This window comes from Desmodus rotundus, chromosome 1 (assembly GCF_022682495.2).
Source record: "Desmodus rotundus isolate HL8 chromosome 1, HLdesRot8A.1, whole genome shotgun sequence".
Taxonomy (NCBI): domain Eukaryota; kingdom Metazoa; phylum Chordata; class Mammalia; order Chiroptera; family Phyllostomidae; genus Desmodus; species Desmodus rotundus.
In genome coordinates, this window is record NC_071387.1 from 108,543,731 (window position 1) to 108,560,843 (window position 17,113).

The following is a 17,113-nucleotide window of genomic DNA, read 5'->3' on the forward strand; positions in this document are numbered from 1 at the left end:
CGATGCTGACCCAGGCACCACACTTGGAGAGCTGCTGCTCTGTGAGCATTCTTCCCACCTCCACCTGCCCCTACTCCAACTTCATGGAGCTAAAGCTGCTCCCTGGCCTAGCAAACACCTTTGACTGCCACCTCCAGGGGGCTGACCCTGCTTGTCCACCCCCTCCCAGAAGCCCTCCCTGACCTCCCAGGCTGGGATTGGGGCTAGTTCTTCAGGCAGCCCTGGCCCTTTCTTCCTCTCAAGCTAAACTGTAGTGTTCAGCCATTCACCAGCTGCCCCAGCAGACCAGGAAAAACTGTCCTTTGTCTGGATTTTCCTGTGCCCACCTCTCCTCAGCCCGCCAGGCCCCACACCTGCCTTCCCCTGCCCCCGCCGCTCTGCACACTGGATCCAGGAGCCCCTCCTCCTGTTCTGCAGCAGGGCCTCCCCCTCAAGGTGACTTTCCAAAGATTCCCTGGAGAGGGCAGCGGGTGCTTTCACAGGGGAAACATGGTGCGGGGAGCTGGGGCCTTAGACCTCTGTCTCCTGGATTGAGTTATTACCAGAGAGGTGGTGGCTGCTCCTAGCACGGCTGCCTCTGGAGCTGCTTCCTAATTAGGTCACAGGCAGCAGAGGGGACAAAGGGACCAAGGGGGTGTTGCTTTCCTTTCTGCACACCCATCCCCCTTCCAAGGATACAGCCCCGAGTGTGGAGGCTGTGGTTTAAAAAACCTGCATTGAGCACTTGGCCTCTGGTCCCCCCATCCCTCTCCCAGCAATTCTGTCTGTCTCTGCATCACTCACAGGTGCCAGGCTTTCTGCTCACCCTGCCCTGTCCCGGACAGTCCAGCCTCGGTCCCGAGGGCCACGCTTCCACTGCCCCTCCCCCACGCTCAGTTGTCCTCAGATAATCTCCACTTCTCCCTAAACTCCAGCAGTCAGTTGAGCCCCTGGAGTTGAGTGAAACCTCAGAGGCCTGGTCCAAGGCTGGGCCACCAGGGTCATGGACATAGATGTGAGGTCAGGGCTGCCCCAGCTGCCCACATTTACCCAGCGGAGAGGGGAGAAGGGGGCCGCTCACCTCTCTGGCTTCCCGAGACCTCCTCCTGGACTTGCTGGGGACCTGGATTTCCCGTGCCCACCTCTCCACTTGCTGAGGAGCAGGAGGGGCTGGGGTCACCTGGGCTTTAAACTGGATGATTGATATTCTCCACAGCTGAGGGCCTATCTGGCTCCAGGGCAGAGCCTGATCTCCACCACCTTTGCCAGGTTCACCCAAGGTGCCTGGGAAACATTCCTGGCCCCACTCCAGACCCAATGAGTCACAGCTGCTGCTGAGGGTGAGGCCTGGGGTCGAATTTTCAAAAGCAACGCCCAATACACACACACAGGGGAGTCAAGGAGGTCATTCTACGAGCATTTTCAGGCTTTTTGTTCTGGGGACCTGAGGGGCTTCAGCTGTGCCGTTTTCCTCTTTCTTCACCTTTCCTCACTCGCATTCCCTTAATGAGCAAAGGAGGGAAAAGAGCTCAGCTCCTGTTCTGCACCAGGCACTGTGTAGACAAGGAAACAAAGCTTTATTACACATCATGCCCTTTAAAGAGATCTTTCCCTTTGTTTGTTTATTCAAGCCTTGCACACCCATTATAGGGAATTTGGAACCTGCAGCAAATTATGAAGTTTAAGGCAACGCTTCCACCACTTACTGTCCGCTCTTGGAAAGCTCATCCAACTCCTCTGAGCCTTCCTTTCCTCAGCTGTAGGGTGGAGTGAACAATAATGTTTATCTATCTCAAGGGGCTATAAGTATTAAATGAGATAATCCCTATTAATAGCTCATTAAATGCCAGCTATTTACATCGTTAACAAACACTTGTTGAGCCCTCTGGTATGTGTCAAATCCTTTGCTAAGATCTGGGGCTTAAAAATTTTTTTTTAAGTGAAATGGTCTTTGCTTTTAAGTAATTCAGTCTCACGTGAAAATGGTAATATATAATATTTAATAGTTTATTATCAAAATGCCCCAGATTTCTCTTCCTTAATTTTTATTAAACTGTCCATGGTGGCTAATGTTACTGGTATTTTACAGATGAGGAGACGGAGGTCCAGAGAGGAACAGAGTGGTGGGCTGGGACGAAGAGGAGGCTGCCTGGGGAGGCGCTCGTGCGTGTGCCCTACTCTCTCACTGCCACCACGCTTCATCTGACACCAGACGTGGGGTTTTCCCCGCCAAGCAGTTCTCTGCGACACTAGCTAGGTGTCCTGCGATTCAATTCTGACACTACTCAGAGTGCGGGCAGACCCCTCAGGTTAAAGGCTCCGTCCCACTTCAGATGCCAATCACAAGTTGTAGGTCCCCACATTACCTACAACTTCTGTCGGACTTGGCTACAAATCAGAGATTCTCACAAGTCACTCCTCGGATGCAATCACTTGCTAGAACGGCACAGAACTCCAACAAAGATGGAGACTCAGGAAAACAGCCCCTTTGAAGGCTAACAGGTGCTAGAGTGTGCAGGGGCCAGAAAGGTGTGACTTTGTGATCCCTACAAAGCTTCCTTTCTTCTGAGGGACTGTTGAGCTGGAGGGTTGCTGAGGGTACTGGTGTCACAGTCGGGCACCCCAGCTGTATGACCTGGTCACTTGTTGCCTCCTGGCCAATCTTCCAATTCTCTTCTGAAAAATGCTGCAACAGTTTTGGGCTGCAAGTAAAAGAATGTCTGGTTAAAAGTGGCCCAAACTGCAGACATTTATTTTCTCATTGAATGAACAGCTAGGGGTAGGTGATTTTAAAGTTACCTAATTCAGCCCTTGATCTCAATGTGGGCTCTGGGACAGCTTTTCTGCAATTTTGGTTTTGTTTTGTTTTACCTTCCTCCTAGGGTTGCACAAACATCACCACCTCATTATGCTCCAAAGCAGGCAGGGCGAAAGGGGCTCTCTGAGGACATGTCTCTTTTTTAAACAGACCCCAGACCTTAGCAGAATTCCCCTTACATCTCATTGGCCGGAACTTGGTCACATGCCTGTGCCTAGACTAGTCAGTAATGTGATCTAGAAGGCTCTACCAGGCCTGGGGGCTGCCACTCTGACCAGCCTCATCAAATGCCACTGTTCTCATTCCTTGAATGACGTGGTTCTCTCCTGCCACAGGACCCACCTGGCATTAAATAACTTCAAGTTACTTATTGAAAACATTATTTCACCTCAAATTCTTTTTCACTCTCTCTGCACATGAAGGAGAAAGCCACAGTTGAGTGCTGGTATGTTTTTAATGCTCTGAAAGAGTTGGAGTAATCAGGAAAAGTAAGACTAGCTACTAGAACAAACAGCTCCAGAACATTTACTGTCTTAACTCAAAATGGCTTATTTCTTGCTCCATCCAGTCAGTCAGGTACCCACCTCCATCCATCTGTGGCTCCACCAAACCTCTGGCCTTGGAGTTTTCCTTCTATCTCTGCACCCAGCTGGCAGGCAGAGGGAGGAAGACAGCTTGGAGGATGGCTGGAGAGGGTTTCAGAGTTGGACCTGGACCGAGAAAAGAGAGAACACCGATATTGGTGGGCTGTTAGCCAGTCACTGCCATACACATCGACCCTTATGGCAGAGCATTCTGGAAGCAGCAGCGTCTCAGCAGAACGAAGACACACCGGCCTTCAGAGTGGCATGCCTACCATTCTCTTCTCTTTGTGGTAGGATGTCAACACTGGCTTTCCATTTCAGTAGATAATGAAGTTTCCTTAAATAAAAAAGTGAGTCAGTGTGGCAAGAAGTGTAAAGACATACACTTGGGAAACGCGGGCTGAGGGCAGCACAGTCCAACGGAGCCTTCTGCAGGGGAGAACTGCTTGTTCCGTGCCGTCCCACGCAGCAGCCACTAGCCACGTGTGGACACGGAGCACTTGACATGTGGCTAGTGTGACTGAGGAACTCTTTTTTTAATTTAACTTAACTTAATTTGAATTTTACCTTATAAGGCAATGCGGATCCAGGGTGATAACCATGACTGACAGTGAATGTCTGGACCACGTCTCTTGGAGGATTCAGAGGGCAATAGTGCTGTGACAGATCATTAATGTCCAGCATGGGTGTCAGAGGGGAGGTGATGGAGAGAGTGCCCTCTATGGGTCATTGCTACACTGTGTTTTCTTATAGGGTCTTTATAGCCCCAACATTCCAGAATTGTATATTCTTCCCTAAACCTCCAGTAGAATTTAGTACTTGCTTAATGATCTGTCCAGCCCAGGATGTAGTAGAAATATCTGTCTCTGGTCTCTGAATTCCTTTTAAAACCTCCTACCATCTGCTCCTTTCCTGGTAAAAGTAGAGACTATTGGTTAGAGATGAACTTGAAGCTACTTACCCCTATCTGTATGCCTTTGCCTTGAAACTAATGATTTCAGCCTTGTGAGATGTGAGTCACCTCTTTTCCTCAAGAAAGCCATTGAAAAGCCACCTCTTTAGAGGCAGGGGGTCATTACCAACAGAAAAGGGAAGGACCTCTTCTGTGTAATGTGTGGCTAAAAGTGGGATTTTGTAAATAGCCTTCTGTCGTGTGACCGCAGAGGTGGGACGGGCTGTCGACAGGCTTCAGCGGTCTAGAAGAGGAGTGCACAGGTTCCGCTGCAGAGGGAGGAGGCAGAGCATGGCGCGCACCCTCCCCAGAGAAGCTACTGTCAGGAAGGCTGGCAGCGCGCAGACAGCCCTCCCCACGCATCCCCGCCAGGCGGGAGGGAGGGACGGGTCAAGGGCTGACCTGGCTGCCATTGCAGACAGCTTTATAATTATCCTTCAGCTAAGCAGTGACCTTTGGATCTTCTCCTTTGGGAGCATTTGTGTTTTAGATGTGTCTTTCATGTTAGCCCGATACCCTAATCATCGTTTTCTGTTCTTTTCTGGTATTTATCATTTAGCCCACGATCCTAGAATGTCAAGGCCAACTGGTTTCTCTTTCCTTCTGCTTTTTCCTGTTGTTGAATTACCTTGAGTAAGCCCCACAGCCTCTCTGACCCCAGTTTCCCATTTGTGAAATAAAATATTTTGATTGGATCATAAAAATTTGGTGACATATAACTCGATCAGTTCCCCATGTTTCTGTCACCTGTCTTTGTCCAAGTCCTTCTCCTCTGTCATAATTAGGAGCATGGTCCTAACATTCCAAATGGCATCCCAACTCTCATACTGCTTTGCAAATGGCCTCCTTCTCCCTGTGTGTCCTTACATGGTAGGGAGAGAATGAGGAGAGAGGGAGGAGAAGGGAGGAGAGGGAGGGGGAGTGGGGAGGGGAGAGAGCAAGGGAGCTCTGGTCTCTTTGTGTGAGGGCACTAAACCCATGAGGGCCCCACCCTCCTGACCTCTTTCATCTGAACACGATCACCTCTCGAGAGCCCCACCCCAACACCATCACATTTGGGGTTAGGGCTTCAGCGTATGGATTGGGGGGTACAAACATACAGTCCATGTACAACACTAAGACTTCCATGTCCAGACATCTCTTGAAACTCAGTGGCCACATTAACCAATCTGGCTCTCCTCCGATGAAAGATGTCAATAAAGGGAAATACTGTTATGATACCAAATAGCTTAAAATCAATTCATAAGCTATAAATAGAATACATTTTGAAAAATATAACCAGAGTGCCTATCCTATCTGGCAGAATAAAGACCACTCAGCGGGTGACCTTGTGACATAATGAAAGTATCCAGGACTTTAATCTTTTTAATGCTCAAGGAGGGCAGGGAGGCTCCCTGGTGACCGTCGCACAACGATGGAGGCTTTGATCAGATGTACAAGCCAGTGGACTTTACCTAACAGGCCTTCGGAGCAGGGAGTCCATCTCACTTGTCCACTGCTCCATCCCTGGGCCTGGAAGAGGGCCTGGTGAGTAGTAGGTGCTCAGCGAATATTTGCGGAACTAATTGAGAGTCATGAGTGTGTATCTGTGAGGTGTGGGCTTGCTCCCGCAGGCAGAGTGGTCTGCATTTCTGGTTTCTTTCCTGATCAGTAGGGGTACATTCCTCCCTTGCCACGCCTACAGTCCCCTCACCCAGCCCCAGCTCTGGCTTCTGGGAGTAAGTTGCAGAGGTGGAACGGAGAAGATAATGGAAATTGAGATCAACATATAGCATGGTGTTTAGTCAGGGTTCTTTGGGTTTGCAAACAATAGAAAGAGGCCTAAGCAAAGAAGGAAAGTTATGGGTTCATTTAATTGAGCAGCCAGGCATTCACTGGCTTCAGGTATGGCTGGACCCAGGGGCTTATTTTGGGTCTTTACCTCTTCTTTCTTGTTCTCTCCCCGACCCCATTTCTCTGCTCTAGTTTCCTCTCTGATGCTTCACTCTCTGCTAGGTGCTCTCCTAGGTGGGATCCCCAGCAGAAGGAGAGTCTGTCCTCATGATATTTCTAGCAGGAGTCCTGGGATTGTCTGATCTGGGTCACATGGTCCTCTCTGCACCCTGGCACCAGAACCATGGCATTCCGATATGTCACATGCACTCCTACATCCACCACAGCAAAACCCAGGAATGGAACCAACCACACCTAAACAACAGACTAAACTAGGGTAGAGCAGACCCCCCAAAATAAAATCAGGAGGTGCAATGGATGCATCATAGGTAAAAGCAACAGATGCCAGAGGCATGGTCACTAAGTCACCCTGGATAAAGGTTAGACTGAGTGAACAGGAAGACTGTTAATAATGTCCTAAAGCCTTCCATGGAAGATGGATGAGTTGACAGGTTGGTAGATGACTACGGTGAGAATGAGCCATGGGGTATATCCACAGCACAGAGCAGGTGGCCAAGAATTTGTGGAATGGACACACAAAGGAGCAGAAGGTAGTGGAGTAGTGTGGTTTGGAATACACATGGGATAACTACGAGCACACCAGCCTCATTTAAGAGAACTGGGGTGATTGCAGTCGATGGGAGGGGACAGCTTACACTCAGAGGGAGCTTTAGACAAAGCAAGGTCCTGCTTGATCAGCCATGTCAGAGGGGAAGAGGGGAGGACAGGTTGAGAACACAGAGGGATTTGGGGATTGACCTAAAGAGAAGGGTCAAGAAGACAACCTCATTAGAGGAACTGAGAAAACTTGAGATGTGCCTCCTCAAGCCTCTGATGGCGCGTGGCTTCTCCCTTACAGGTTTCCTGGAGCCGAAGGCTGTGAAGCCGGAAGAAGGCGCCGTTGCCAGACTGCCGTTCTCACACTGTAATTAACTGTGTTAAAAATCTGTACTTCGCCAAAGCTCAATGGAATCCTGCCACTGGAGGATTCAAATTATTCCCTTGCTTTTTTCCCTTTTTTAAACAAAAGCATATTGTGAAATGTATCCGTATCAATTAATATTTGTATCTGCTCTAATCCTCTAGGTATTGAAACACTTTCCTTTTTGCTGCATTTGCTTTTGAGACAATAAATGGTACCCAGGGCACATAATTGCTTTGGTGGTTTAATGTGAACTTCTGATGCTTAGCAAAATCCATCCCAGTGCAATTAGCTTTAGAGCCCCTGAGGAACCCAGCAGGAGCTGAGGCCAGCAAGGTGTCCAGGACAGAGAAGCAGAGATGTGTTCCTAACTTCTGGTTCTCCAGAATCAGGTGTTATCACCTTCAGAAGAGCCCACCACGCACCGGAAGGGTACCACAATTATCAGCCCTGTTGGGGAGATGTTGCCAAACTGTCTACACAACATCAAAAAGCTTGTTTTCTTAAATTATAATTAGAACATCTCGGCAGGAGAGCCAGTTCATAAAGACTCTCCCTATGAAATCTCTCCATCCACACAAACGAGCCAGACAGGGGACAGTGACCAGGAGGGCAGGGGCCGCCGCTCATTAGATGTGACATCAACATTTACACACCACTGGCCAATTATGTCGGGAGAGGTAAATAAAGCTGATGAAGCTCCGCTTGATCTGCGCCGGGAGCTGCGGGGTCTCTGCAGGTGTGCAAGGCTGGCCCAGAAACCCCTCTGCTGGAGATCTTCTGGGGAATGTGTGACTGTATTGCTAGAATTCCTTGGAAAGAGAAAAAGAAAAACTACTTAACTAAATTTAATAATTAAACAGATGAAACTTGGTTCCATTTGTCAGAGGAGACATAATTTTGGAAGGGAAAGAATTCGATTTCCAGACTGACTCCGAGGCCAGCAGAGGGACCTCCATGTCGGATGGAGGACTTGCTCCCCTCCCACTACCGGAGGCTGGAGGTTCCCCCAATGCCAGACCCTGGCAGGCACCTAGTACAGCGTGTGGCTTGGGTTTGAGTCCCAGCTCTGCCACTTATAAGTTGTGCGATCTTGGGCAAGTTCCTTAATGTCTCTGTTCCTCAGTGTCCTCATCTGTAAAATGGGGCAAATTAAAGGACTTACCTTGGTTGGGTTGTTTTTGTACACGTGAGGTAATCAGAAGAGGGACTGGCCATTTACATGACTTCTCCCGTGCCTCAGCTGTCCTGTCCTTACTGACCAGGGGACAGTTTCTTCTTTTCCTTTTGAAGATGAATTATAAAAATACTGACTGCTACTTAGCTGGTCGTTGTACCCACCTGCTCCTTTCCTGTCCAGTTGCCATGCCCATTCTCAGGGCCTTTTGTAATTATCGCCGATGTTATTCTAGGAATTCAGGAACATGAATCTATTTTTAAGGAGCCAGCCTGGAGGACTCAGCACATGAGAAGTCAGGAACAGGGAGCCGCTTGGGTGTCCTGCAGGGGTCTGTGCTGAGGGTGCAGACAGGGGATCAGTTGTGTGATGGTCAGTGGTGATCAGCATCGGTATTGTTTCTCGTGTGCATATTCTGCACCTCACACTACGCTAATGTATTAAGAAATGAGCTCATTTAAACCTTGCAGGGAAGGTACTGTATGGGACCCATTTTATAAAGAAACTCAGTCCCCCAAACGGCACAGTCAGTACCTGTCCAAGACCACAGAATTACTGAGTGACAGAGCCAGGACTCAATCCCAGATGGGCTGACTCTCTCCTGTCGGCAACCTTTCCTCCCTGCCTCCCCTCCTCCCTCCTTGCTTCCCTCCTTCCCTCGCTCGGAAGGGGCAAGACCTGCTAGAGGCCGGGAGACTGGTTAGGAGGCGGCAGCAATGGTTTGGTGGCCTGGGTGAGAGCCATGGCCATGGGAATGACCTTTACTGAGTGCCCACTGTGTGCTTGGCGAGGGGCTGACAGCTCACAGGCACCGTGTCACTTAGTCTTCACCCAGGTGCCGCTGTCAGCCTGGTTTTGCAGACGAGGGTGTAAAGGTCTGCAGAGGGTAGAACCTCGCCCCAAGACAGGCAGCCATTAGCGGCCCAGATGGGATTCGGGTTCAGAGTCTGTGTTTGGTGGTCCTGCCATCAACCGCTGGGCTGAGGACCGGGCAGTACCAAGGGGTTTGGACGCCGTGAGCGATCAGACATGGCACAGGGCGGGGCGGGGCAGAGGGAGAGGTGGCAGCTGGGTTTCTGATTCCAGGCAGTCATGTGGGGCAAGCTGCTACTTGTCAAGACCGGGAGTAATAGAAGAGAAAGTGTTTTTAGGAGGGAAATGAATTAAATTTTGAAATGGTGTGTCCAAGTCGTCTTTGGGCCATTGTCACGCTGTCCAGTTGGCATTGGCACACGGGACTCCAAGGTTTAGACGTTCACCTCATCTTAAAAAGGGTTTCTGTGGAAACTGTCTTCACAGGAGTGGTGATTAATGCTGCTGGTGTCAAAGTGTCCCAGGGGCAGAAGGGCGCAGAGAAGGCTGCCAGGACATGAAAACATCAATATTTAATGGTCTTACTGAAGTCAAAGGTTGCTCTGTTTGCTGGGGCTTGGCACAGGGCATGGCATGTACTTGGCAAGTGTCTGTAGGATGGAGGGAAAATCGGAGGGAAGGTTGCTGAGGGGAGTGTATCTGTAGGGAGTTAAATAACGTTTATAGCCCTGGCTGGTGTGGCTCAGTGGATTGAGTGCTGGCCTGTAAACCAAACGGTTGCCGATTCAATTCCCAGTCAGGGCACATGCCTGGGTTGCAGGTCAGGTCCCCAGTTGGGGGTGTGTGAAAGGCAACCACACATTGATGTTCCTTCTCTTTCTCCCTCCTTTCCCCTCTCTCTAAAAGTTAAAAAAAAAAAAAACCATAAAACAAAAAATACCCATTTCTAAGGAACACCAGGCTCTGGACCTGGGGATGAGAGCACTGTGGGAAAAAGAGGCTGCGTCTCCTCAGGGGCTGTGGTCTTGCCTGACAAACACAGGAGACCAGGGAGGTGTGGCCTACATGGTGAGTGTGGTGCAGTTCCATTTAAATGTCTTTTCAGGAAATCTGTGACAGCTAAAATATGTGGTTGAGGGATATGATGCTCCAGTTGGTGGTTTCAAAAAAAGTAAATTCAGAGTCTTTCAAAGATAGCACAAGAGATGAATTTGTCTAATTTTTCTACGAAAGTTTGAAAGCACAGATTTAAAACCCAAGAAGAGACTATTTATATGACATGGTAGTAAGCCACACCCGAAATTTGCCCTCTTTCCACGTCCAAAGCCCACACGCATATGGTCAGCCTGGAGGCAGAGCTTCAGTGGGAGCCAGATGGCTACCAGTTCTGTACAGCCGGTGGCTTTGGCCTGAAGAGATGAAGGTGAACTGTACATAAAGGCCAGAAAGACACATGCTCCACCCGGAAGCACAGACACAGAGCTCCTCGGAGACACACATTTGCAGGTGTGGAAGATGCTGGTCAACCAGTCAGTCAACCCACAGTCCCTCTACTCTCTTACAGCTACCAGCCTTTCCTTCCTCTTCATTCTGGTCTCATGGTCCAGGCTGTGCTTCAAGCCCATTCCTTTCTCCTTCCAATGTCCTTGTTCCATCAGTTGTTCTGTTCAGGGCCCATTTTTACCCTCGTTCTCAATTGTTTCCTCTTTCTGTGAACATGCTCAACCCACACTTCTCTCCACTCATTCACTGTCAGTCTGCTCCCGTCCCAAGTTCCCTGGAGAAACTGGTCTTTCTTTTCCCCTTTCCTTCTCGCTACTCATTTGTTCTGGAACGTGTAGCGTGGCTCTCCAGAGCTCTGCGGGGAGCTCTTTCACTGACACAGACGGTCCCGAACCCTCCTCCCACCTGCCTGTTTTGACCCGTAGCATCAGTTGGATTGTATCATTGGCATTTCTGGTTCTGGCCAATGGGACCTGTAGAGAACCTGTTGGGGGCTTCTGGGAGATAATTTCCTCTCAGAAAAAAGCAACTGAGGAGGTGAAGACCTACCACCAGACTTTCTTCCCGTCTTCGAACATGGTTTTGTGAGGACAGGGTGCTGCGGATGGGGCAGCCCTCTGGTGAGCCGGCATCACGGGGGCGTCAGCATGTTGAGCTGCGGGAACGTCCTGGGAGCACTGACTTCAGGACTCAGGACTGACCTTGTGTGAGAAAGCTGCTCTCCTACTTGGAGGGCCGCTTCTGATCTGGTAGTGTCGCTGTCAGCTAGAGCATTCCACCTGGTGGAAGCTGAGGGACAGAGGTTAGAACATGTTCACAGTCAACCCTGGCAGCGCAGGCTGAGACCTGGGCTTTGCTCCAGAGGCACAAAGCCCTGGAAACAGCACATCACGTGGCAAAAGGCCTCCTGGGCCATGACCGGTGCTCCTTTTTAAAACACTGCCCTCTCCAGGGCTGCATGAATTCCTTTAAAAAAAGAAATTATTTTTAAACAACTTAATGACATATACTTTAAGTCAAACTACTGAGCTGCATGTATTTAAAATGTTCATTTAAATGAGTTTTGGCAGATTATACACCTGTGAACAGCCACACAAAAGGATACAGAACATCTCTGTCACCCCAAGTCTCCTTGCACACCCTCTTCAGGGCTTCCCTCCCCCCACCCCTGTTCCCAGGCAACCACTGATCTGCCTCTGTCACTATAAATGAGTCTGTATGGGCATGACAAGTTTGAGATTCATCCACGGTTTGCCTTTATCAACAGCTCCTTCCTTTGTAATGCCGGGTTATCCCAATGGATAACATACGATCTTTTGCTTATCCATTGAGTTATTGATGGGCATTTGGGTTGTTCCTGGCGGATGTGTGTTTACATTTCCTTGGGCAAAGAGAATACATCTCTAGGAGTGGAATTACTGGGCCATATGGTGGAGTTTAATTTTTTAAAAAACTGCCCGACTGTTTTCTAACATGGTTGTACCATGTATATTCTCACCAGGAATGTATGAATTAATGAACAGGAAAAAGTCTTCTTTCCCTTTACTCTCTACACACAGAATACTTCCCTTGTGGCACTTCTGGTCACCAAATGTTCACCCCTCCCCCCACCGGGCAGTTCTGCTACACCAGCTGGGTATCCTGATTTAGCTCAATTCTGACACTACCTAGAGGGAGCATCAGACCCCACAAGTTAAGGGTTCGGTCCCCCAGGAGTGTTTTCCCACCCTCCACTTCAGAGGCCAAGTGCAAGTCCAGGCTGTCACCTGTGCTTCTGACTGACCTGCTATAGGTTAGAGGTTCCCACAACCCCCTCATCAGATTCCTTTGCTAAGGTGGCTCACAGGACTCAGGGATACATTTTACCTACTAAACTAACAGTTTGTTATAAAAGGACATAACTTAGGAACAGCCAGGTGGAAGAGATGCACAGGGCATGGTACATGGGAAGGGGTGAGGAGCATCCACGCCCTCTCCAGGTGCACCACTCTCCCCAAATCTCCACATGTTCACCAACCTGGAAGCTCTCTGAACTACTCCATCTTTTTTAAATGGGGGCTTCATTGCATAGGCATAATTTATTAAATCATTGGTCATTAGTGATAATTCAATCTCCAGCTCTTCTGCCTTCCCTGGAGGATGGGTGATGTGGCTAAAATTTCCAAACCCCTGATCCAGCAATTTTCTATTGGTGTGCCTGAAGAACTTTTAAAACATGCGATACCTGACTATTTAGTCAGGGGCACTGACCTCTTTTCCCTTAGATTGTCGAAAAAAATGACAGCAGCCAACACAATAGCTGTCTGATGTAAACGAATCAAAATTATATCTACTTTTTGTCAGATCGGCAAATAATATATATTTCTGGTGTGCGGCAGAATTTTAGTAATTAGTTTATGTGTGCCCTGAGATGAAAAAGGTTGAAAATCACTGCTTTAATCACATGGTTGGTTCCCCTGGCAACCAGCCCTCATCCTTAGGGGCCTCCCAAAAAGTCACCTCATTAACATAAACTCAGGTGTGGTAGAGGGGGCTCGTTATGAATAACAAAAAGCACCTTTACATCTCTTATCACTTAAAAAATTCCAAGGGTTTTAGAAACTCTGCCAGAGACAGAGAAGAGCAAATAAATATTTCTTAATGTGAATCACAATGTTACAGTTAGAGTTGTACCAAATTCTCATCATTTGGTATTGTGGGTCTTTTCTAACGTGGCCATTCTACTGAGTGACAGATGGCACCTCATTGTGGTTTTAGTTTGCACTTCCGCGCTGGCTGTGGTGTTGAGCATTTTGCATGTGCTTATTGGCCATTCATGTATTTTATTTTATTAAGCGTCTGTTCAAATGTGTTGCCCACTTTTTAAAAATTAACTATCATTTTTTCTAATTTAGTTCTAAGAGTGCTTTACATATTCTGGATACAAGCCATTTATTTGGTAAATGTGTTGCGAATACATCTTTCTGGCCTCTGGCTTGCCCTCCGTTTCTTAGTGATGTCTTTTGAAGAGTGGAATCTTTATAAAGCCTGATTTAGCAATATTTTGTCTTGTGGTTTGTGTTTTTTGCATTTGGTAAACATCTGGAGTTTGTAACTTTTTGTCTTTTACCAAATATGGAAAGTTGTTGGCTATAATTTCTTCAGACTTATCTGCTCCATTTTTTCTTTCCTTTTTGAGACTCATATTGCCTGTAGTTAGCCCTCCTAACATTGTCCCACAGGTCCCTGAGGCTTGTTCAATTTTTTCCAACCCTTTTCTCTTTCTATTTAAGTTAGATAACGTCTATTCATTTATCTTCATTTTCACTGACTCTTTCCTCTCCTGTTTTCACTCTGCTTATTAAAGCCCATTCAGAGAATTTTAAATTTTCAGATATCATATATTTTTAGTTTTGAAATTTCCACTTGATTATTTTTACATGGTCTATTTCTCAGGTGAGATATCCTTTCTCTTCATTAATTTCTAGCATTTTTAAAAATTAATGGATGCTTTACTACCCTAGTGTGATAATTCCAACATATGTGACATCTTAGGGTTTGATTTTTTTCCTTTGAGAGTGATTCACATTTTCTTTTCTTTTTTTTTTTAAAGATTTTATTTATTTTTAGAGAGAGGGTAAGGGAGAGAGACAGAGAGGGAGAGAAACTCAACGTGTGGTTGCCTCTCACACGCCCCCTACCAGGGAACCTGGCCTGCACCCCAGGCATGTGCCCTGACTGGGAATCGCACTGGTGACCCTTTGGTTTGCAGGCTGGCACTCAATCCACAGCCACACCAGCCAGGGCTCACATTTTCTTTATTTTGTTGTTGTTGTTGTACACCAGGTGATTTTGAATTGTATCCTCGGCATTGTTCATGTTAGGTTGTGAAGAACTGGGATTCAGCCGTATGCCCGAATGTTGAGGTTTTTGCTTGAACAGGCAACTTGATTAGGCTCGAATGGTAAGTTCTCTGTTGCTAGCTCTGGGCAGTAGTACAAATCTCAGTTCAATGCTTTAAGCTTCTGCTGCTGTGTCTGTTCTGCTCATGCACACTTACAGGTCAGCCAGAGATTTGTGTGAAGTCCACATACAAAATTAGGGGACTCCTCGCTCTCCAGTGACTTTGGCTTAAATAGACGGTGGTCTTTTTGATAAAAATGGCTCCCATCCCTGATGTGCTGCTCTACAATTGTGGTTTGCCCTCGGGGCAGGGAGTGTGGGGGGTAGAGAGAGGAGTTTTGAGTTCCCTGCTTTTGTTCACTCTCCGAACCCCCAGGTAGTTTTAAGTTTGTAGTTATCCGCTGGAGCCGGCTGGTCTGTGAGGGCTTAGACCAACAAACTCCAGGTGAAGTCAATTCCTTTTCCTGCTTGTTCAGTGTGCATCGGTCTGAACTGTAAAAAAAGATCTCCCTTCACTACTTTTGTGGCTTCCATCTTTCTCTTCATTTGCTGAAACAAAAAAGTTCCCTACAGGTCTATTTTAAGGTTCTGTCCTTAGGTGTCTTCTGGTGCTGCTCAGTTTTCCTGGGAATCCCATTCATCCACATAACCTCTCCGGGCAGCACTTTCAAGAAACCTTTTTCACTGTCTTCTGAGTTTTACAGTTGCATTTACACTAGCCATTTTATTTTACATATTCCCATGTAAGCTTTAGTCTAGAATCAGCCCTTTCTCTGGACTCATCTGATTTGGTAACTGGTGTAGTACTGGTCCAGTGAGCTGGTTTAGCAATACTAAGGTAAAAGCACTTCCCACGTTATCCCCAGTTTCTCCGTGTGAGCAGAGAACCACTTACATGTTAGTTATTTATTGACCCACTGGCAATACCTATATTTGAGGACGATCCCAAAAGAACTACCACAAGACTTAGGAATCCGACCTCCCCTCCCTCCGTCCTCCCCTGTACTGAGTGCTCATAGTGATAATTAACATTGCTCTATGAGCATGTCTTTGATCACTTTATTCCTCATTCATTGTCAAGTATCCATTGAGCAGCTACCCTGTGGCCCAGGCACAGTTCTGGGCATTGGGAAGAGAGCAGAAGAGACGGAAAGCAACCTTGCTGTTCTGGAACGTGCGTTCTGCTGGGGACATGCACCCAGAGCACAGGAAGAGAGCAGAAGAGACGGAAAGCAACCTTGCTGTTCTGGAACGTGCGTTCTGCTGGGGACATGCACCCAGAGCACGAAACAAGATTTCCTCCCGAGGCGCTACGAGGGAAACTAACAAGGGAGCGAGGAGGTGATACCTGGGGATGAGGAGCATGACCACAGGCAGGGCAGTGAGGGGTGGCCACTCTAAACGATGACAAGAAGCTAATTCCTCTTGAGTGGTGTGGCTCAGGGGGTTGGGCACTGTCCTGCAAACCAAAAGGTCACTGGTTTGATTCCGGGTCAGGGTATATGTCTGGGTTGCAGGCCAGGTACCGGTTGGGGTCATGCAAGAGGCAACTGAATGGTTTCTCTTACACATCGATGTTTCTCTCCCTCTCTTTCTCCCTCCCTTCCTCTCTCTCTACAGTAAACAAACAAACAAACAAACAAATACATAAATGGTTTGTTAAAAAAGAAGCTAATTTCCATCAGCGGAAACACCAAGCGCAAAGGGCAGTGGGATAGTCAGTGAGGGCCAGGCAGTACTGACAAAGCCGCGAGGTGGGTTTGGGGCCGAGTGAGCAGGCCCTGGAAAGTCCCAGGGAAGAGTCTGGACTTTCATCTACATGAGGTGCAAAGTTACTTTATTGAAGAAAATTATTTTTTAAAGACAAGCATCAGAATAATGAAGAATAATGAAAGGTATCTTGTAATTATTCGTGTTCAGTCAATTTCTTTACAACCATAAACCCTTTTGCACGTGCAACCAAAACTGCTAAGGTCATCACAACAAGAAATCCCTGGTGTCTATTGCACAAAGCTTTTCACAGAACTTGCCTTGACAATTTACTCCTCAATCATCTCCCCGCGCCCCCAGCTCAATAGAGTACTTCACGACTGCACTACCCTGTTCTAGACACTACTTGGGGAATACATTTTCAGAGTTCAAATAAATGCAAATGATATCTTTGCTACCTTTTCTCAATAGATTTCACGTTAGAAAACAGACTGTAACATTAGACTGTATTGTGTAAATATAGTTTCTACAGATATACGTAACTTGGTATCTTCTGCAGGCATGTCAGGTAAATGGTATGTTTGCCTTTAACTCTCAGGGACTAACAACCTGGTAATGCTGAGAAGCACAAGACATTATGAAATGTTCTGTCTGTTTGCTGGTTCAGGAAAGTTTACTTGTCTCCGGGCTGAGGAAAAACACACTGGAAGGCTAGAGATAACCTTACTGGAAAAAGTGAACGCAATCAGATGTCATCTCTCCTTGTCGGCAAACTTGCTCTTTCGAGTCTTGGCAATCCAATTTTAGGTCACTTTAAACCACCTTTCCCTTTTGGCAGCCC

At 47.6% G+C, this 17,113-nt stretch overlaps 1 protein-coding gene across 1 annotated transcript in view; it reads left to right on the plus strand.

Annotated features, from left to right (window-relative positions):
- Positions 1-7,245, plus strand: part of SNX29 (sorting nexin 29) — a 611,689-nt gene extending 604,444 nt beyond the window's left edge. The window contains exon 21 of the mRNA XM_045204448.3: positions 7,125-7,245. Within this exon, the coding sequence (XP_045060383.2) occupies positions 7,125-7,194 (70 nt within the window). The 3' untranslated portion in view covers positions 7,195-7,245. The remainder of the gene's footprint in view (positions 1-7,124) is intronic.
- The last annotated feature ends 9,868 nt before the right edge of the window (positions 7,246-17,113 follow it).